The sequence below is a fragment of the Mustela lutreola genome, chromosome 3, assembly GCF_030435805.1.
Source record: "Mustela lutreola isolate mMusLut2 chromosome 3, mMusLut2.pri, whole genome shotgun sequence".
Classification (NCBI taxonomy): domain Eukaryota; kingdom Metazoa; phylum Chordata; class Mammalia; order Carnivora; family Mustelidae; genus Mustela; species Mustela lutreola.
This window is the reverse complement of record NC_081292.1, coordinates 190,499,663-190,520,332: the sequence shown is the minus strand read 5'-3', so window position 1 is coordinate 190,520,332 and position 20,670 is coordinate 190,499,663. Positions and strand designations below refer to the sequence as shown.

The following is a 20,670-nucleotide window of genomic DNA, read 5'->3' as shown; positions in this document are numbered from 1 at the left end:
ATCTGACTCCTTCCCCTCTTCAGAGGAGTTCAAGGGAACGGAGATGAGAAGAAAGGATTTTATTTATAAGAGACCATGAGCCATGAGGGAGAGAGCACAACCCTGTGGGGGATGGGGAGGCCGAGGGAGAAGCAGACCTCCAGCTGAGCAGGGAGCTCAAACTCTGGGCTGGAACCTGGGATCAGGACCTTAGCAAGGCAGATGCTTAACCTACTGAGCCACCCAGGCGCCCCTTTGTTGTGGGTTTTTTTTTTTTTTTTAAGATTTTATCCATTTGACAGAGATCACAAGTAGGCAGAGAGGGAGAGAAAGAGAGAGAGGGAGGAGGAAGCAGGCTCCCTGCCCAGCAGAGAGCCCGATGCGGGACTGGATCCCAGGCCCCTGAGATCAAGACCTGAGCTGAAGGCAAAGCTTAACCCACTGAGCCACCCAGGCAAGCACAAGAGCTGGAGAGGAGAGGAAAGCAGTGCAGATGCAAACTATAGGGAAGCAAAAAGTGAAGTGAGAACAAGAGCGGGGAAAGGGAACTGCAGAGGATGTAAATCAAAAAAAATCGTAAAAACTCCTCAAATTCTATGAGGATTGGGAAATCTAAAACGCTTATATTGCCAGAAGGAAGGTCAAAGAAAAGAACAAGCCTGCAGGCGAGGCCCCGCCCCCAACCCCCTGGGCGGACAGCCCCGACCCCCGGGGAGGCGGGACTTCCTCCCGGCGGGCAGCTGCTTCCGGTGGAGTCCGGAAGACTCTACCGGGAAGGGGCTAAAACTGCGCAGCCAATCGGGGCAACACTTTCGCCTTACCGGGAGACTCGTGGGTAACTTGCTCTGGGGAATCAGCACCATGGCGTCTGGCTGCAAGATTGGCCCGTCCATCCTTAACAGCGATTTGGCCAATTTGGGGGCCGAGTGTCTCCGGATGCTGGACTCTGGGGCCGATTATTTGCACCTGGATGTAATGGACGGGTAACTCCGCGGGGCTCGGGTCAGGGTTGCCGCGCGGGGCGGGCTCGGCGCACCTTTATTGAGTGCCTGTTGGGTGCACGGCTTCCCTGTACCGCGGAGCGCGTCCCTCGAAACGCGGTACTGAAAAAGGGACTGGGGTGAGAGTCCTGAAGGCCCTTCCTGGAGCGGACCCGAGGCGGAGTCCTGGGCTGCGACAGCGTCCCAAACCTCCACCTTTTCCCCTCCCCCTCACGTAACGTGTGGTCTCCCAGCCCCTGGTCGCAGTCGTAAACCTCCAGGACACGTCTCTCATTTTCAGTTAGAGAAACTGAGGCCCAAGGGGATAGGCATGACTTGCCCAAGCTCATATAGCTAGTTAGTGGCAAAGCTGGGGAGACAGGTTTGGGTAACGACCAAGAGCTCGGCGCCTGTAGTGAGGTGGCCCGATTGCCCGAGTCTGCCATGGGATGGATCCCCTGGGACAAGCCACTTAACCTCATTGAGCTTCAGTTTCATTCTGTGAGAAATGGGGGTGATGATAGAACCTACCGCTTAGGCAGCTTTGGAAGATGAAATGAGCTAACACGTAAAGCACACAGTGCCTGGCATACAGTAAATCCTCTGTAATTATTAGTTGTTGTATCATTGTTCGAATTTTGATGTTCCTGTTTATTTTCTCTTCAGGCACCCTTCTCTTCAGGGAGGTCAGTTTTTTGTAAGTAATTTTTAAGCACTGTAGTTACAGCACCTAATACTGTTCAGAATCAGGGTGATGCTAGTTTGTTGAAGTTGGCTGTAAAATGTGGAAGTGAACCTAGAGAAAACAGTAGGACTCTCTCAGGATTACACAACATTGTGACAGAGTTGCAAATTGTGTTTTCTTGGGCTCCCCAAGTAGTTTTTTTGAGCCCGGCTGATAACTAGCCTGGATAACAGCCATTACCTTGGCTTGGGGCAGAAAAATAAATTTATTTTAAATAGGTGAAACTCCTCCTGTGTGATCACATGCAAATTTGGAAATTTGTGTTATTTACAAAAGACGATCAGTGACTTCCTTTTCTTTTTAATGTCACTCCTGTTACAAGAGTTTTGTCTTCCTTTGTTCTGTCTGGTTAAATCGTTTGTTTCCCTTTTGCATCTCATTCAGTTATCAGTATCCCAACTGGTAATGGCGAAATCTTGGTCTTAGAACACCAAGAATTCTAGGCTGAGTGTGTGAGATTAAGTATTATCTCTCACAGAAACTTGATTTTTGTTGCGCTATCATAGACATAATTCTGCTTTTCTGGAAAGTTCTGAACTTTTACATGTAACTGAATGGAGTGTGTACTTCATGTCCAGGACACAATTTTGTGTCGGAGATACCTACCTGAGGATAGAGCGGGCTACAAGTGTACGTGTGTTGTCTTTTTAATAGGCAAAGCGGTTTGGTTTTTAAGTAAGTTTTGTACCATGTTTAAATAACTGGAAAAAATTTGTTTCTGTTAACAGGTTAGGAATATTAATGATAACAGTAGTAGCTAATATTTTTGAACACTTAACTATTTCTGTTCTGATGCTCTTTGTGGTTTAACTCACACAACCTTATGGTACTGTTATTGGCATCAGCCTGGGACAGTGGGGAATTGGACATAAAGAGGTCAAGTCACCTGTCTGAGGTCTCCTAGTTAGGAAATGGAGGAGCCAGGATTAGAACAGGCAACAGCTTGTGTTGTCTCAGAAACTGTTGTCTTCTGTGGGAACTGAGCTTGTAGAGAACGAGTCACACATTCTTTTTCCTCAAAGAGTAACTATAGACTTATTTTTGTTATTTATTTCACGTCTCTGCTGCTAACGCTGTAAACTCCCTGAAAGCAGGGTCTCTTTGGCTCACCTCAGTTCTCCTCAGGTAAAGCAGCATGACAGGCTTAGTTATAATTGGCTGAATGAATGATTGGTTCTGTCATAATAGAGGTTTTTCTAAGTGAATCACTTTTGACCCCTCCCAGCCCTATGGCAAACCTGGAGCTTATTAAGATAAAAGTATTTGTTTTTTATTGATGCCTTTCCCTCTTTACCAAGTAACCTCTTGGTTGGACAAAATTAAATCCAACAAACACCATTTTAAAGCCCTTTCCCTTTTAACATTCACAACTTTTTGAGCTAAGAGGCATTTTTATCCCCCTTTGCAGAAGTGGAAACTAATTTAGGGATGGTCAGCCTCTTTCTGATGTCCTACCAGAAGAGGCAAAGCTGGCTGTTTTCTTAGACCAGGTGTATGAAAGTGGGGGTGTGGATTCCCTTATCCAAAGTGGCCAGCCACAACTTACCTTCCCTCCAGAGATTGCCTTCATGCTTTTCGTTTTCCTGGTCCCTTTAAAAAAAATCTCCGGTATTACAGTTTGGATGCACCTGTTTCTCTCTGCAGCCCCCAGTTTCTCTACTAATTAAAACTGAATGTCTTCATCTTGAAAGTCAGGAATGAGTTTTGGGAATATTGAGGGAGTGGGGGTGGGGGCAGTGCACTAGTCTGGTTGATACTTGAAAAGAAGGACAGGTGAGTTCTCTAGAAAAGAAAATTAGGATACTTATACACCTGTCACGACCGGCAGTGACCAGAAATGTGCTGGTCCTGAGTGTAGGAACAGAGGAAATACGCAGTTTCTAAATGGGTCACCAGGATTTAAAATTGGGGAGCTTTCACATTATTACTGGGTTGCTGACCTTTGACAGACATCCAGAGATTTGCCTGTAGTGGGTCCCCAGTCTCATGAGGCCACAGTGGGCCGGAGCTGAATGGTAGCCACCGTTAGCTAGGCTCGTGGATGTTCTTCATTTGTCTCCTCTGCCCATCTGCCCTGTTGTGCTCCGCCATGTTTTCTGCCAGCCCCTGTAGGCACATGAAGTTGTGTTTCCTGATTCTGAGGAAATGTTTTCTGGTTACAGTCTTGCTACATTTTAGATCAGCCTTAGTCGTAGTCTTAGCATCTTAGCCTTGCTGGGAGATCTGGTAAAGGTTTTATCTGTCTGAAATCGATTGTATGACAGTTACAAAGTTTAAGGTTCATGATGATACATGATGAAAGAGAAAATAATTGTATTCCTGTGTTGGAAACCAATTATAGCTTAATCTCAGTAAGTCTCTTGTGGGGGGGGGGGGGGAGATACTTTTTTATTGTGTTTTCTTCTTTGCAGACTTCAGTACGTACCTTTAAGGGAAAAAAAGACAGTATAATGGTGAAACAGGCTTCCTTGATGAGATTTCTCTTCATGATAGTGAAGTAATTTGGTATTTTCCAAGCTAGTCTAAGAACTCCCAGGGGAATCTGTTGAGAATTTAGATTCTCAGGTCCTCTTTGTTGTCGTAGGGTTGGAGGAGGGCGGGTAGATACTTTCGTGAGGGGTGCGCCCAGGGTTACTGTTGTCAGGCAGATTAAGACCCCCTAACTTCCATGCTTGGGTTTGTTGCCTTTTTTGTTTCGGCTTAAGCATAAGTCTTTTGTTTCTTCTGAGGATGTCGGTAGGTTTCTGTCCTTCGAGTGGCCGAGGTGAACCCAGTGTATAGCTGTGGTCATCAGTGCAGTTAGTCCAACCATTTGAGGATCAGTCGTTTTAGGTAATATTTTATTCTTGTTTCCCAATAAATAAAAGGTATATTTGTTTTTTTCTCCTGTTTTTCTCAAGATGTGTGTGTGTAGATACATGTGAAAGTAGACAGTCTATTTTGGTTATAAAGGCAGCCTAAAGTTGAGGCAACAAAAGCCCTTCCAAGACCATGCAGCAAATTACAAGAACAGGGAACAAAATCCAAATCTTCTGTCCCAGAGTTGTATAATATCCAATAAGCCTCACTGTCTGCTTCCCTGGTCCTCACCTCCAAGTTCTGAGTAAACACAATAAGCGTCTTATCTGTAGCACAGGCAGTCACTGCTCTTAAGTAAACAGTAGAATGATTTCCTAAGTACTGGACAGCCAGCCTCCAAGGACCACAGTGTTTGCAGGTGTCCCTACTTACCCAGTCCCTCTTAGAGTGTCCTGATTCCTGACCTCTCCTCCTTCCCTGAACTTACTTTCTTTTTTTTTTTTTGGTTAGTCGTCAGTAGATGGGCAGGTGAGCATAATAGTTAAGAACCTGAACTTTGGAGCCAGATGGCCTGTGTTTAATGCCTACCTCTGGCACTTACTGGCTGTGTGACCTTGAGCCTCTTTTCCTTGTCTATAAAGTACAGGTATTAGGAGTACCTACCCCCTCGTGTGGTTTAATGAATTCACATTTGGAGCGTGCTTAGAATGGTGGCTGGCCCATGTCAGTCTTAATTTTTTTATGAGCACTTATTCTGTCCTCTAAGCTTAAGGTGTTGATCATGGTGTACTCTCTGTTCAGCTCTACAAATCTGATCAGTTGACAGTCCTGTCATGTGTATCTGTCTTCATTTCCATTCTTAGTGTTCTTGCCATTTTCCAACACCCCCTCCTTTCTTCCAGTGGACTGCCCGGTCCACCATTCTGTTTCATTATTTGCACTTCATTTTTTATTTGCTTCTTGCTTTAATATTATCATTATCATTTTAAGTCATCTCTACACCCACTGTGGTGCTCGAACTCACAACTCTGAGAAGGGCAAAAGTCACAAGCTTCATGGACTGAGCCCGCCTGCTTCTGGCTTTAAAACCTCACCTCACATTTACCATAGAATGGAGTCCACAACCACAGAGCCTGGCGTCCGATACCCTTAATGTGACGTAGTCGGCCTCCTGTTCTTCTCATGCTCGCCAAGCTGACCACCACCTCTCCTTCTTTGACGATGACTTGCTTATCTCTGCCTTTGCTTCATTTCTTTTCCCACCTTTACAAATTCTCTTTATTCTGTAAATCTTGTGATCCTCCCCTCTTTTCAAGTGCCATATTACTTTCATATTGCCCAGTTTTTGTCTCGCTTTCCTTGCAATCCCCGTGTAGGGTAATATTTACTACTTTTAACCAACAAAGCCCAGAGTTCAGTGGATTAGTATTAAAAGCTTGTTCTGGGTCCTGCCCCGGTTGAGTGTGAACGTCCCTCCCTGAAGAAATTCGGGGACGTTGTCTCCTTCTGTCTTATGACTCTGCCATTCCCTCAGGGTTTCTCCACTGATAAGAAGGTATAGTGAGAGCAAAAAAGGAATACTTCTTAACCTCCTGGGTTCTGTAGTGCCACCATCACTTAAATTCACAGTCCTTTGGTGAGCTCCAGTTGCACGGGCCACCTGGATATATGAAAGGAGTTGGCTCTCACCAACAGCTGGGACCGCAGGGTCATGGCTTCTGTTGAGGCCTGAGCCATCCCTTGCCACTGATATGGTAAGCTTCTCTAGGTAGGCAGGAATTCCCGTATTTCTGTATAAAACCCGGGCTTGTCCTTGTAGAGAGGGAGTTTTGTTAAACACTGTAGTGAGCTAGTTATAGAAGGACTACCTGAAGTAGGTTATGGTGTGAAGGACTTTGGGTCAGTTGTGAGGAAGACCTCGTTTGAATTGTGCTGCCACAGATTATGAACTGGGTGACTTAAGGAAGTTATTTATCCTGTGCTCTTCAGGTGGAGATCGAACAGCTGTCTTGAAGATGTAATGAAAGAAGGTACAGCACCTGGCATGTTGTAAACCCTCCGGAAATGGTGGTTATTAATATACACATCAAGCTTCTTTGCTGATAATCTTTAAGAAATGTTAAATTGTCATTTAGTGCCCTGTGATTGAGGTGGGTTAGAAGTAGCCACAGGCATCCTGTGACAGATGAGGGTTTGAGACCCGTGTTAAAGTCCAGAACTTCCTAACTAGTGTGTGACTTGGGCAAGTCATAACTTTTGGGTTTTGATTGTCTTCCTTCCATTTTTACCTGTTGGATGATGAATTACAGAGTTAAGTCTTGTGCCGTTGTTAGGATTTGTTGACATATCAAGGCAATAACTCCTTTGTAAAGCTGAAATTATCGAGATGTTTTTGGTATTGTTTAATACTGTTGATGTTAAATACTGCATTGAAAAATACTGCAATCACAGATGATCCTCCTAACCCCCAGGAGAATACATTTGAGATAAATACAGAAACTGAGTCAAAAACATTTTCAGAGTAAGATTTTGTTTGTCTTATAGGCATTTTGTTCCCAACATCACCTTTGGGCACCCTGTGGTAGAAAGCCTCCGAAAGCAGCTAGGCCAGGATCCTTTCTTTGGTAAGTGGGTGTTGTGCTGTCGGAAGCCGGATGTGTTGCTCGAGTAAAGGAAAAGGAGACGGTTTATTTCTCAGCTTCCAATCTCCTCTTGAACCCTTTCGCCTGCTCTCTGTGCCGAGGCTCCATTGGCTGCTTGTCATAAGCCAGACTCTTTCTTGCTTCAGGGCCTTGGCAGTTTTCGCTGATCTCTTTGCCTGGAACACTGCTCACTTGGCCGGCTCTGCCTTATCTTTTGGGCCTGAATTATTGGCATTTCCTCAGAGAGACCTTTCTGAGCACCCCATCCTAGATTAACCTTTGTCCAGTTACCGTGTCACCTTCTGAATTTTCTATCTAGAACTTCCTTCAGTCAGATTACTTTTATCTAACTGTAAACTCCTTTAGAGCAGGAATTTAATCCCCTTTGTTTACTATGGCTTTCCTAGACGTAATCGTAGACAGAAAGTTGGAGTTTAGTGTAATTGTTACATCCGAATTTAGAAGTGAAACCAATTATTTCATGCAAATTGAAGTTTCTGCAAGTGGGGCCAGTGTATATGCTCCACTGTGATGTTGTAGGATAAGGTGAATTAAGACTTTTAAGAAGACCCAGTAACCTGGAGGTTATTTCTCATAAACATGGATTTAGTCCTCACGTTGTTATTGCTCTTTTAAATGAAGTTAGCCGTGGCTTAAACTTAGATTTTTTTTTTTTTTTTTTGGTAGATTATGGACCAATTTTATGAAGGATTCTAGCTGTGCAGCCCTATATGGTCGTCACTAGCCACATGTGGCTTTTAATCCTTCAGATTAAAAGAAATGAAAGATGAAGCTTCTCGGTGGCATTAACCATATCGCAAGGCTCTAGATAGCCACGTGAGTCTGGTGACTGCTGCATTGAATGGTGCCATTTGTGGACCGTGGCCGTCCTGGTGGAAGTGTCTCTCGGGCAGAGCCTTATGGTATCCATGGACTTTGCACGAAAGAAAATGTACCTTATCAGTTTATGTAGCAGAAGGGAAACCGTATTTGATTAGCACATTCACCATTTTGAAATTTTCAGATAATGGAATATAATCCTCTGATGATCTAAACTTTTTAATTACATTTTAAAAAATGAATTTACCAAGAAAAATTTGTCCTTAGGAATATCAGAGGTGAATACAATAAGTAACCTTGTTTGTGCCCGCTGTGCCATGACTGCAGAGTCCTGTGCATCTGGCTTTGTATGGATTTAAATGAATTATTTTTTCCCTTTTCTCTTTCATTGGACTCCTGGCATCACTTCTCATTGCTGTCTGTGTCTCCTGTGTTTGTGCCTGTCTTACCAACCCTATTGACACGACCACGCGCAGTCTGCTTTTTCTTTCTGCTTTTAGTTTATTTGCCAATAAACTTGCTCATCAGTCTTTCTAGAAATGGGTCTGCAGTAAAGATGAATGGATTTTAAATGCTTTAATGTTTGGGTTTGTGACCTTTGTTTCTTATACTAAGAAGTGTGTTTTTTGTTTAATTCTTGGATCTCGGTCGTTGTCGGGTAACTGATTCATGTGTATATTCTAAGAAATAATTCACAAGTTGCATGTATAACTGCTAAAGTTCTGAACTGTTCAATCTCAGTATTGAGTAGAAATAACCATTAAGCAATCAAGTGATTGGGAAAATCTGTTGTTTTGTGTTTTGTTCTTGTTTTTGTTTTGCGGTTCTCTAAATCCGTGGTCTTCGGGTATGGTCTGAGCACCCACAGGAATCCCTTGCAGATGGAACAGGAGGTGAACACTGTTTTCATAAGATAGTGTTATTTGCCATTTTTTATACTGATAGTACAAAAGCGGTGGTGAGTTTGTGTGGCCCAAATCAGAGCAATGGTATTGAACGATCCAAGGAGTTTCTGTGTTACTCTTCGTCAGCCTTCATAGTAAATATCCTTGTTCATAGTAAATATTATAGTAATATCCTTGATATTTCATAGTAAATATCCTTGAAGAATCAGTACTGATTACTAACTACAGTAAATCTTGATACTTAGGTGAGTTTCTTTTACTACTCTGTGTGGCAGAATGGGAAGTACATATGAAGCATTTCTCCTGCGTACGGGGTGATGATGGTTTTCTTGTAAAAAAAACCACTTGCACCACCCTGAGCTGTGAACTGACTGGCCGCCTTTCTCACCAACACTATTTTCACTTGAATGAACAGCCGGCAGATGAACTGTGGTTATCAGACTACGGTATCTTACTGCCATTTTCTTTGAAATAACTGAGTTAGCCTGTCACTTCAAGGGAGATACCTCATTTTTGTTTCCACTGATAAAGTTAGAGCTTGCAAGTGAAAATTGGAATTTTGAAAAACTTGTGTCTGCCTCTGTGAGGTCAGTAGCTTTCTGCTATTTATAGCTGTTCCAATAAAATCTGTAGTGATATTAACAAGTGGGATTTTCTGATAGAATATAGTGAAATGTGTCACTCTTTGGAAGATCTGTGTCAGTCAGTGAACTGGTACTTAAAAGATCCATTTAAAGTGTATTAGGATAGGCCCACAGCTTTCAGTGTAACAAAGTGCAGACTGGGAGAGTTTACAGATGCCACATTGCAGCTAACCTTTATAAAAGTCCTACTTGTCAAGTCTTGAGGTAGAAATAGAAGAATATCTGCACTAGTCTGAAATAACTGTGCCCCTCCCTTTTCCGTGTACTTTTTTCCCTTCACATAAAACAACATAATGCAACCGACTGAACGCAGAGCAGATGTGAAAATAGAGAGGTCTTCTGTCAGACCAGACAGTAGGAACTTAACAAAAGTGTAAAATAGCGTCACTCTTATATCAACGTGATAGATTTATTATTGCTTATTATTTTTAAGTGAATTAATAAGTAGACACTTAAAAATTTCTGAGTTTGAATATTTTTTTAAGATTTTATTTATTTATTTACAGACAGAGATCACAAGTAGGCAGAGAAACAGGCAGAGGGAGAGAGGGGGAGACAGGCTCCCCCCTGAGCAGAGTGCCCAATGTGGGGCTCGATCCCAGGACCCTGAGATCATGACCTGAGCTGAAGGCTTTAACCTACTGAGCCACCCAGGTGCCCTGAGTTTGAATTTCTAATGCATTTTAAATATTTATAAATATAGCCCACATCAGCAGCACTTCAGGAATTGTCAGTAATTCTTAATGGAAGACTGATGACGGAATGTTTGAGAACTGCTGACCTCAGTATATTAACTATAGGCAGTTCCACTGACCCGTGGCTCTCTGAACACTGGAGATTGTCCAGTGAGGGCTGCCCATGGGGCCTGCATACTGGAGAGTGCACAACATAGCAGTCTGGTAACTTAAGAAACGAGTAAACTAGATATTTTAAAGCAGACTGATTTTTTTTTCCCTTGCTGTTTATTGTTTAGAACACAAAGAAATAAACACCAAATAGAGTCTGTCTTTTAAAAACAACGTTTTACCTATTAATCTAGGTTTTATTTTTGTTACTTTTGTTAGTTTGGAAATACAAACTTTAACCTTGGCTTCATTTGTCAAGCAGTATTCTCTTTTTCCTGATAGTTTTCAAAGTATTGCATTTTATGGTCTTAGTCGAGTTCTGGAATACTAGAAATTTTTTTTTTCACTCGAGCTCAGCTGTATCAAGTATGCGTCCTCTGGCAAAAAACAAACAGTCTGACAACTCTTCTTAGCACATCCATCTGGCAGAGGAATATTTACTGTTTTCTTCCTGACAGCAGCATTTCTTGATTCAGCCTCTTTTAAGCCACCTTCTTCTCATTAATTGCTCCTGTGTTTGAAGTCCGGATCCTACGGAAGGCCACCCTGTCTCCCCTAGCCTGTCTCTGTGATGAGCTCTCTGGTTAGGATGCGGTCAGACCTGCAGTTTCTCCCACGCTTTCCTGGCCCCTGCCCCCTCACCGGCCGCCGTGGTAGCCCACGGCCCCTCCGGCTGGCCGGCCGGTGCTGCAGAGCCAGAAGCCCTCCGCTTCTCACCAGCCTCGGTGGCTGCTGTTGTCCTTGCTTCCCTGGGTGACCGCCGTGGCCTTCTCCGTGAGATTTTGGCATTTCGCTCAAGATCCCACCATGTCCCCCCGTCTCATTCAGAGTCAAGCCCAGTGGCTTCAGAGCTCTGTCCTGAGTCTACCCACCCTGTGCCCCTTTGACCTTACCTGTTCTCCCCTCCCCTTGCAGGGCTCCCCCCCCCCCCCCGGCCCCGCAGCCGGCCACACTGGCTGTATTACCTCCATGCCAGTGCGTACTGTGTTTACTTCTTTTCTTTATGGTGTGTCTCCCCTACTAAGAATGTAAGCCCCATGTCAGCAGAGGCTTCTGTCCATCTGGTTTTGCACTGTCCCTGGGGCCTCGAGCAGTTAATGGTGCAGTAAGTGCCCCATTAAGATATTGGTAGAATCATTTAATTTAGCTCTTTTATTTTATAGATGAGGAACTAAGTCTACATAGATAATAGAACTTTTTAAAAGTTTTTTAGAGTGGCATTTCCTGGACCTAGGTTTCCTGAGTTCTAGTTCTTATCATATACAGCACCATATGCTTTGGGTGGAAAAATGTAGGGTTTTTTTGGTAAGTGAGTTTAACCAAAGCCCTGTCTAGCTACAGAAGGGTAATTATTTAAGAATTACTTTAGTGCCAAATAGTTCATTATCCAAAGCAGCAAAAACGGTGGGCTGGCTTCAGTTATCTGAGCCAGGTAGTTTCCTTTCAGTAATATTTAGTAGGAGTTGTGTCTTTCCTTTCTAGACATGCACATGATGGTGTCCAGGCCGGAACAGTGGGTCAAACCAATGGCCGTGGCGGGAGCCAATCAATACACCTTTCATCTTGAGGCTACTGAGAACCCAGGGGCATTGATTAAAGACATTCGGGAGAATGGGATGAAGGTGAGAAGGCAGCAGGGACTGTAACATTCTCTACTGTTCGCTGTCACTGTGGACGTTTGGGTGGAAGACAAGAAGTGATTGGCGGACCAGACCGGACTGCGGCAGCTGTTCTTCAGCTGAGAAACCAGCATTTAAGTATAACTTGTTTGGGGGACAGGATTTCTAGATTCCACTCATGTTTCCTGAAAATGACTGCCTTTTAGAAACATTTACATTGGGGTAGCCTTGTTGACTTTAAAAAAGTACTTATAATCTGAATAATTTATGCATTCCCTGTCTGTGTCTGTTCTGTTCTCTAAGAGTAGATACTTCTACTGGGTCTGATGTACACAGTTATAAAATATGTAAAGAATTGCTAATGTGATGTAGCAAATTTGTCTCTGTTATTATAGGTTGGCCTTGCCATCAAACCGGGAACCACAGTTGAGTATTTGGCACCATGGGCTAATCAGATAGATATGGCCTTGGTTATGACAGTGGAACCTGGGTTTGGAGGACAGAAATTCATGGAAGATATGATGCCAAAGGTAAAAAACTCTTTCATTTGGGGGTGAGGCTTTTGTTGTTTGTGCTCATTCAGTAAGCGTACATTGAACCGCTTGTGTATTTTAGACCTGTCTCGCTCTGAAGGTGATGTGGGAGGGAGGCCTACAGGTCACTGTAATATGGTGTGACAGGAGGTGCCCTAAAAGATGGAGGTTTGGAAATGAGGAAAAAAATTTAACATCTTCATCTTGACATTTTCTTTCAAAGCTGTTATCTTTGTAGCCTTCAGACCTCTTGGGAGATCTCTTTTCATTGCGTAGTAGGGTTTTGTGTTTGTCTTATTGGCATGAGGTATATTCGCTGCAAAGGCATGACAGACTGAATGCTGTTTCCCAAACAGAACAAGCCTTGCTTTTATGAAACTGAATTTGTTTCAGTATATGAAAAAGGAAAGTATCCCCAATTGTCGTTTGTATTCATACAAAGTTATCTGTGTGATGGGGTGCCTGGCTAAGCATGCAGCTCTTGATCTCCGGGTTCTGAGTTCGAGCCCCCCGTTGGGTATAGAGATCACGTAAAATAACTAAATAAGTAAGTAAACAAATAAATAAATACTGTGTGAGATATTTGGAGTTGTGTTGCAGCGGCTGATGATGGCTCTCTGATTTTTTGTTTATTTGGTTTTGTTTCCCCCCCCATGTATCCACCATAGGAGTCACTTGTTTTTTCGTGTATATCTAGGTTCATTGGTTGAGGACCCAGTTCCCATCCTTGGACATAGAAGTCGATGGTGGAGTAGGCCCTGACACTATCCATAAATGTGCAGAGGTGAGACTGCTCCACAGCTGTGACCCAGACCCGTTTCCTTTCAAATGTGTCTAGTAGGATGTTGTCTTGTGTGCCAAAGAGATTTCCCCTTCATTTCCTAAATTGCCTTTCTTTCTGGGAAGAACACTTTTCTTATTCAAATGTAAAACTATGAAAATGAAGAGCAGTAAGTGATATATTCTCAGTTACACGTTCATTAAGAAGTAAGTACCAGCTATCTGAGTGATGCCGAAGGAAGTTTTTCGGTTTTTGTTTCTGGGTTTTGTTTTTTTGTTTTGTTTTGTTTTTTTAAAGAATATGCTTAATGCCAGCCTTGCCAAAATTACTAAGTTCTAGGCCTTGGAGCAAGACATTTTTCCAAAACACCGAAAGAAAACATACCTGCTTATAAGGGGAAAAGATGGTTATTTTGTGTAACTGAGGTGTATTAGTTACTAGTTTGTCCCTTGCAAGAACTGAGCTGTTTCTGGTGGAAATCTAGGTTAGGGTTAGAGTTAGCGTTAGGGTTAGGATTCTCTATGTAGAGGTGGGATGAGTTTTCCCAAGTAACTGGCCAAGCCGGTTAGGCCCTCAGTTTCATAAGAGGGTGCCAGCCAAATGATCTCAGGGTTGTGAGATCAAGCCCTGTGTTGGGCTCCATGCTCAGTGTGGAGTCGTCTTAAGATTCTCTCTCTCCCTCTGCCCCTCCTGCTCATGCTCTCTCTTTGAAAAATAAATCCTTTAAAAAATGGGGTGGGGGGTGCCAGCCCCTTCGGTAATACTGCAGGCCATTAAAGTTTATATGGTCTATTTTTGTTAAGTGACATGCTCTAATCTGCACTTTCAGTGTTTTGTATAAATGCCATACTTTTCTGCCTGGTACTTCTCAAAAGCTTGGCTGTAAGATATTTACGAAAGAGGAGTGGACCAAACAATTAGTGAGCATATATCCTTTGACCACTTTTTACTGAACTGTGTTTTTGCTGCTGGGCTTTTCCTGCTTACATGTTACGCTGTAATCCTATAAAACTAATGCTTGTTTTCATTTTTATGAGAATTGTCTTTGGAGATGCAGTGTGCTGTATGACAGTATCTCTTGGGAGAATTTTCCTCCCTTCCAGGGCCTCTCCCAGTAGCTTCCTGATACTTTGTTCTGGAAGCAGATCACAGGACAGATTGGCTTTCCCTCCTCGAGTCAAATCCGGGGAGCTCAGAACTAAATTTGGACTTACCTTATATGCTTTTCTCTGTGATTTCTTGGCTTCCACATTAAGAAGTATCTCAAAAGTCTTTCTTAAACCCTTCAAAGTCTTTGTGGGATGCAGTGAAGCATGCATTAAAACGTGTTTCATTCTTTCTGACATCAAAATGAGAAAATTTAATGTTGCCATATTTTATAGTTTCACATTTTAGCAGTAATTGTCTACCAATTCATAGACTGTTGACTCTTGAAGAACATGGGTCTGAACTGCATGGGTCCTTTTTTACAGTATTGTATTTCCCATATAATTTTTAACAATTTTTCTTTTCTTTAGCTTACTTTATTATGAGAATATAGTACATAATACATGTAACTTACAAAGTATTTATGAATCAGCTATTTATGTTATTGGTAAGGCTTCCAGTTAATAGGAGGTGATTAGTAGTTAGATTTGGGGGAGTCAAAAGTTACACGTGGATTTCTGACTGCACGGTGGGTCAGTACTCCTGACCCCTGCATTATTCAAGGGTCAACTACATAAAGATTAAAAGATACTTTGTTTTCTTTCTTTTTTTTTTTTTAAAGATTTTATTTATTTGACAGAGAGAAACCACAAGTAGATGGAGAGGCAGGCAGAGAGGGAGGGAAGCAGGCTCCCCGCTGAGCAGAGAGCCCGAGGTGGGACTCGATCCCAAGACCCTGAGATCATGACCTGAGCCGAAGGCAGCGGCCCAACCCACTGAGCCACCCAGGCGCCCCGATACTTTGTTTTCTTAATAGCTGGGTCAGCATTGGCATATTTTGGAGTAACCTTAATAGAATTGAGGATTAAAGGTTTTTACAGCTTTTTCTAAATTATTAGCAAAGGTGCAACAGTGTTGCTTATTTTAAAGGTGGTCACAAGTCTGTGATTTCATAAACCCATTTAAAAATAACTTGGTATCTTCACTTGGTAAGTATTTCAACTTTATCTTCATTGAACTAGATTGCTTAAGTCTGTCATCTCAAGGTAGCTTTCGTATGTTCAAGCACTGACAGTGCAAGGGTAGATACTCTAATCCAGAAATTCTGTTTTAAGCCTCTGTGCATCTTCCTTTGAAGCATAACCTGAATGTTTACTTCTTCCAGGCAGGAGCTAACATGATTGTGTCTGGCAGTGCCATTATGAGGAGCGATGACCCCAGATCTGTGATCAACCTGTTAAGAAATGTTTGCTCAGAAGCTGCTCAGAAACGTTCTCTTGATCGATGAAACCACAAGGAGTCCAGTGTTTATGCTCATGTGAATTCTTTTTTACTGGAAGACAAGAATATTGACTATCGAATCCTATCACAGTTGAAGCAGTGCTGTTTTACTGAGCAGCTATTCATTCCAGTGACTAAAATCTATTCTGCAGAACGTTCCAAGAGGTTAGAAATTGGTGTGTATAACTACCTTTTTAGTGATAGAATTTAAAGATTAGTGTGGTAAAATACCGTTTTTACTGGGAGACTTGATTTTTATAAAGTAAAAATATGGCTGTATTAAGGTTATGAACAGAAGTGTGTCTTAAAGCCTAATGAAGGTGTACTAGCTACTATGAAAAAAGATGTTTTTTTTCTGCATTTTAAATCATCTCTTTTCTTGGTTTTCCAAAGCAAAGGAAGTCCTTATTCCTGTTTCGTGTTATTTTGATTTGTCTGTGCGCATGATAACATGAGTAGAATGGAACTTGTGAAAAATCTAAGTTTGAATCTGCTTAGGATAGCGCACTGTATTCTTGCTTCTTTAACATCGGTCTTTTACTTTGCACCTTATATTTGATGCATAAAAACTGTAAAAACAGTGTATTTCAGGTGGACTATTCTAAAATTACAAATAGAGATTTTATCAAGTTGTTTTCTTTGTCAGCTCTGCTGGAGGGGCAAGTTATACAGTGATCCCACCCGTTCCTTTTCTTAACAATAATCTTGTGCTAGCTTTGAGCAGAAAGGAAAGGAAAGCTTCTATTTGGAAGTACTATGGAGTTGAATCTGGACTCCTCTCCTTTCCAACTATTTGACTTATTTGACTTCAGCAAATCAAATCAACCAGTCTCTTTGAGTATCTGTTAACTGATTTATACATTGAATATAATTATAATAACCATGTAAGGTTATATTGAGCATTAAGAGAGATCATAGGCTATCTGTAAAGCTTCTGCTACTATTTCCAGAACTATAGTAGAATTGATGCTCAATACAAAGTAGCTGTCATTTATATTTTGTAGCCTATAAAGTCCTTCAATATAAGCTCATTAAATGCATAAATCAGTCTTAAGAGTAGCAGAACAGGCACTTTTGTCCCTATTTAAAAAATGAAGATACTAGAGCTCAGCAACAGCTTGGTCCCATTGAAAGAACCCAGTGGGGCACAGCAGTTCTGGGTTTGTACTTTTTTTTTTTTTTTTAACAGATGGAGCCCTTGGGATGTAGATAGGCAAAGGAAGCCTCTTTTATGTAACATTGTCTTATTTGCAGTCTAATTTTACGCTAAAGCAGAACCAGATGGCTGAGGATATTCTGGATACTATGGATTTGACCCCAAGGATATATATTATATTAATCCAGCAAAGACGAGGTAGGCCGAAAGATGACAAGGTACAGAGTTAATCCGTACACTAAATACTTAAAACTGTGTCCCAGATTATACTTTGACCACAAATGTGTTATCTGTTACTTCATTCTTGCCAATACTCTTGCTATATAATACGTATGGCAGGAAGTAAACAGTAAACTAGTGTCATTAAATTTCTTTAGGCTACTGAGTTTTAAGAAATAAGGTTTGAAAAATGAGAACATGAACGCTTCCACATGAGAGCTTCCTTGGTGTTTTCTATCCTACAAGATAAAAATTTGTCCTTTTATTTTGACTTAGGAAAGGTTTGTGCCGTGAATAGGTGGCGTTTAATCAAATCAGACCACACGAGGCATATAGAAATAACTTTAATTAAAAAACTTACATAGAAGATTATAATGTCGGACATGACAAAGATTTGAGCTTATTTGCCTAGACAACTTGGGTTTGTCTGGCTTTTGTTTCCTTTTTTAAAAATAAATGTACAGTAAAACTACAGCAAAAATTTGTCAGTATTGAATTTGCATTTTTTTCCTTCCTTAAAGGGACTAGTATAATTTCCAATCCCTAACAAAAAAACTTAGTGTCAAATCCCCCCCCCCCCCCCCCGACTAGGCCAGATGGCCAGGATTGTCAGTTCTATGGGTAGTATAACTTGAATAACCTTTTTTTTAATATGAGAGAAATTGCCTCAGCTTTTACATAGAGAAAGTTATGTGTTAGCTTCAAAAGGAACTTTCCTTAATGTACCCTCCTGTATTCAGTATTGAAGCGTATCCTTTGAAAAATTTTCTCACTCTAAGATACAAGTAAGAATAGATGCTTATTTGAATTGAGTGAGCTAGAGTAAGGAATAACCAAATTAACTAGAAATACAACAGTTTTTTATACTGTTATATACTGATAGGACTTTCCTGTTGCTTATTTTAAGTTGGTGTCTTCTCTCCATGAGATACATAAAATAGATAAAATTCAGGTTTTCAAAGAGACCAATATTTAACTCTACTTTGTCTTCCTTCATCTGTTAGGAGCGAATGGAAAGTAACCCTTAGTCTAACAGATAACAGTGATTTTAGATAAAGGCATATTGTGTTATCTTGTATAGAAATTTCCATAAATAACTTCTATTGGTTAAACGTGTTTTTTAAAAAATTATCTCCCCATAGCCAAGACTTTTAGATACCTATTATCACTGGAGCCTGTGCTTTGTTTAGGGTACAGCTTACATTTCATGGGGTAGTTCATACATGCATTTTCAAGTGGAGTGGTCACTGCGAGTGTTTTTAAAAATGATTGTGTATATAGGTATGTATACGCTATACACACATATGTGTATAATATATTTCTGAAGTAATTTTAATGAATCACCCTAGAAATTACATAGAAATGTACAGGAAAGAGTTGTCGTTTGATGCACAGGTGTATATGTATGTGTGTGTGTACACACACACACACATAAAAGTCTTTGAAAAGTCATTTACCCAGTAATGTGATTTAACAACAGATTGCAGCAGTTAATTTTTTGGTGCTTGTGATTTGCATCATAAACACAAAAGACTAGCACTTGTCTTGTAGGTGAAAAGCTAGTTATTCCTGTGGTTCAAGAAGGAAAAAGACCTACCTTGCCTGTTTTATAACAGCATCAAAGATTAATACATGCAGTACATGCTCTTACTCTGGAACTGTGACTGAAGGGGTGGGGGATGGAAAGCAGGGCTTTTTTTTTTCCCCCTGTTTTCCATTCACGTACATACTTTTTTAAACCTGTTCCCTGTCACCTATTTTTTTTAATATGAGTAAGTCCTAGACCGAAAGGTTTGTACTCTTCCATTTCGTCTGCCTGCCTTTTTGGATGGTGACTGTTCTCTGGGGCACTGGGACAGAAGATTTCACCATGGGAGGCTGGGCTCAAACTTTCACTGTGATCCTTCTTTTCATCCTGGCATAGTAAGGCTTCTGTGTCTTCGCCCTTCAGCGGAAAAGTCCGTCGTTCCCACCACAAAGACTGAGAGAGAGAACATTTTCAGTTAAGTTTCAACTGATTTGTTTAAATTCACGTATCAAATAATCCTTAAATGTCAATTTTGTAATTCCTGTTTTGTTCTTTAGCGCATAAATGCAAACTCATTTCGACCTGAATATCTAGCAACTCAAATGGGTCGTTACTGGGAATTGCTTAAAGACCTTTGGGAATTAGGTTTTCACTGTGCCCTTCCACAAAGAGGAGACACTGTTGTTGGGCATCAGTTTTCATTTTCAGCATCGGAGTATGTTCAGAAAGCCCCTTTCAAGTGTGTTTTGATTTCCTACTTTCATGTCTTCATTTTTGGCCCATAATTATTACAGACACCTTATTGACTCTACCTTCCCCAAACTTTCTACGGCTTGCCGATTAGTTTCTATAGTTTCTGATCTCCATTCTAGATCTTGTTCTTTTCCAATACCTCCTTATGAAGAACGGTGCAAAAACATATAGATGCTGTGTTAGAAAAACACTCCCTGTGAGGTAAGAACTGGATCTATGGGGAGACAGGTAAAAATCTCTTAGAAAAAGAAGAGAAATAGCAGCTAGCATTTACTGTGTCACAGACAAGGTGCTGCTCTCTCTAATAGGTTGGTTTTGTAGTGAAGCTTGGATAGAATTCTCGCTTCAGAGAAGTGAGTATGTGAAATTAGATACTTACACTTTAAGGAAAAGATAAAGTATGTATTAGTGACGGAACTAGAACACTTGAATACATACCCTCTGATTTCTTACATAATAATTTGCAACAAGCACTTTCTACACACACAGCCTTTTAAAAAATTAAAAGGCATTTAAAAGGAGGTTTAACTAGTTGTATATATTCCACTTACCTTGATTTCTTGACTTTCATTTAACGAAGGTGAGCCCTGTGCACCAAGATCCTGGCTCTCTGAAGAGAGCTCAGCAGGACTTCCAGCAGCACAGTGCTGGCCGCCACTGAAGTCACTAGGGTATTCTTTCAAAAGCAAGTCCTGTCCTTCCACATTTTTACTGTAGGCTCTAGCAAGAAAATCAAGAAAATATTTGTTACTTCTTCAGGTCTTAACATTTTATGAACAACCCCAAGGTGTTACTAAATCAATTGAATTTCGTAGCTTTTCTTTAAACAGTCCTGCTCAGAAGATTTTTAAAAATTCACCTCCTGATCGTGCTGATGTTACCTCAAAGACTTAAACAGCATCTTAGAAATAATACTCTATGAATTTGCCAAATTGTAGTAGTGGGTTTGAGTTTGGGGTTTGTTGTTATTATTTTGTTTTTAAATGAGAATGGAGAATTACTTGACTTCTACAGTCTTGCTGAGTTCCCAGAGAATTCTCTGTTACAATGTCATCCCTGTAGGACTTGATTCACATTTTCCTCTTTACTTCCAGAAAGTTGTATCTTTGGAATGTGGAGAAAGTTGAGAACTGAGTCTCATGTGTGTGTGTGTGTGTGTGTGTGTGTGTGTGTGTGTGTGTGAAAACAGCTCTTAGAATAAGGATCTAATACAAATCTAGTATTTTGAGACCTAAACAGAGAAATGTGTTTTAAAAACAACAGCTGAGGGGTGCC

General features: G+C 41.3%; 2 protein-coding genes across 12 annotated transcripts in view; one reads left to right on the top strand and one right to left on the bottom strand.

Annotated features, from left to right (window-relative positions):
• Window positions 1-724: 724 nt before the first annotated feature.
• On the top strand, window positions 725-16,373 carry RPE (ribulose-5-phosphate-3-epimerase). 4 transcript variants are annotated; one of them, XM_059168168.1, is made up of 6 exons: window positions 725-962; window positions 7,048-7,127; window positions 11,862-12,001; window positions 12,394-12,528; window positions 13,229-13,315; window positions 15,624-16,373. In XM_059168168.1, exons 1-6 carry the CDS (start codon window positions 841-843, stop codon window positions 15,744-15,746), a joined length of 687 nt encoding a protein of 228 aa, XP_059024151.1. In that variant the 5' UTR covers window positions 725-840; the 3' UTR covers window positions 15,747-16,373. The 4 variants fall into 4 exon arrangements, with proteins under 4 accessions (XP_059024151.1, XP_059024155.1, XP_059024154.1 ...); XM_059168172.1 differs by having other exon boundaries at window positions 736-814; XM_059168169.1 differs by lacking the exon at window positions 725-962 and adding an exon at window positions 6,488-6,533.
• Window positions 16,374-17,445: 1,072 nt separating this feature from the next.
• Window positions 17,446-20,670, bottom strand: part of KANSL1L (KAT8 regulatory NSL complex subunit 1 like) — a 135,955-nt gene continuing 132,730 nt past the window's right edge. For all 8 annotated transcript variants that reach the window (XM_059168160.1, XM_059168165.1, XM_059168166.1 and 5 more), the window contains 2 exons: window positions 19,947-20,115; window positions 17,446-19,095 (listed from right to left, as the gene is read on the bottom strand). In XM_059168160.1, coding sequence (XP_059024143.1) covers window positions 18,865-19,095; window positions 19,947-20,115 — 400 coding nt within the window. In that variant the 3' untranslated portion in view covers window positions 17,446-18,864. The remainder of the gene's footprint in view (window positions 19,096-19,946; window positions 20,116-20,670) is intronic.

Coding starts and splice junctions, on each gene's coding strand:
- RPE (XM_059168168.1), top strand. CDS start 841: ATGGCGTCTGGCTGCAAGATTGGCCCGTCCATCCTTAACAGCGATTTG. Junction 7,128..11,861: donor AGGCCAGGATCCTTTCTTTG/GTAAGTGGGTGT, acceptor TTTCCTTTCTAG/ACATGCACATGATGGTGTCC. Junction 12,002..12,393: donor TTCGGGAGAATGGGATGAAG/GTGAGAAGGCAG, acceptor CTGTTATTATAG/GTTGGCCTTGCCATCAAACC.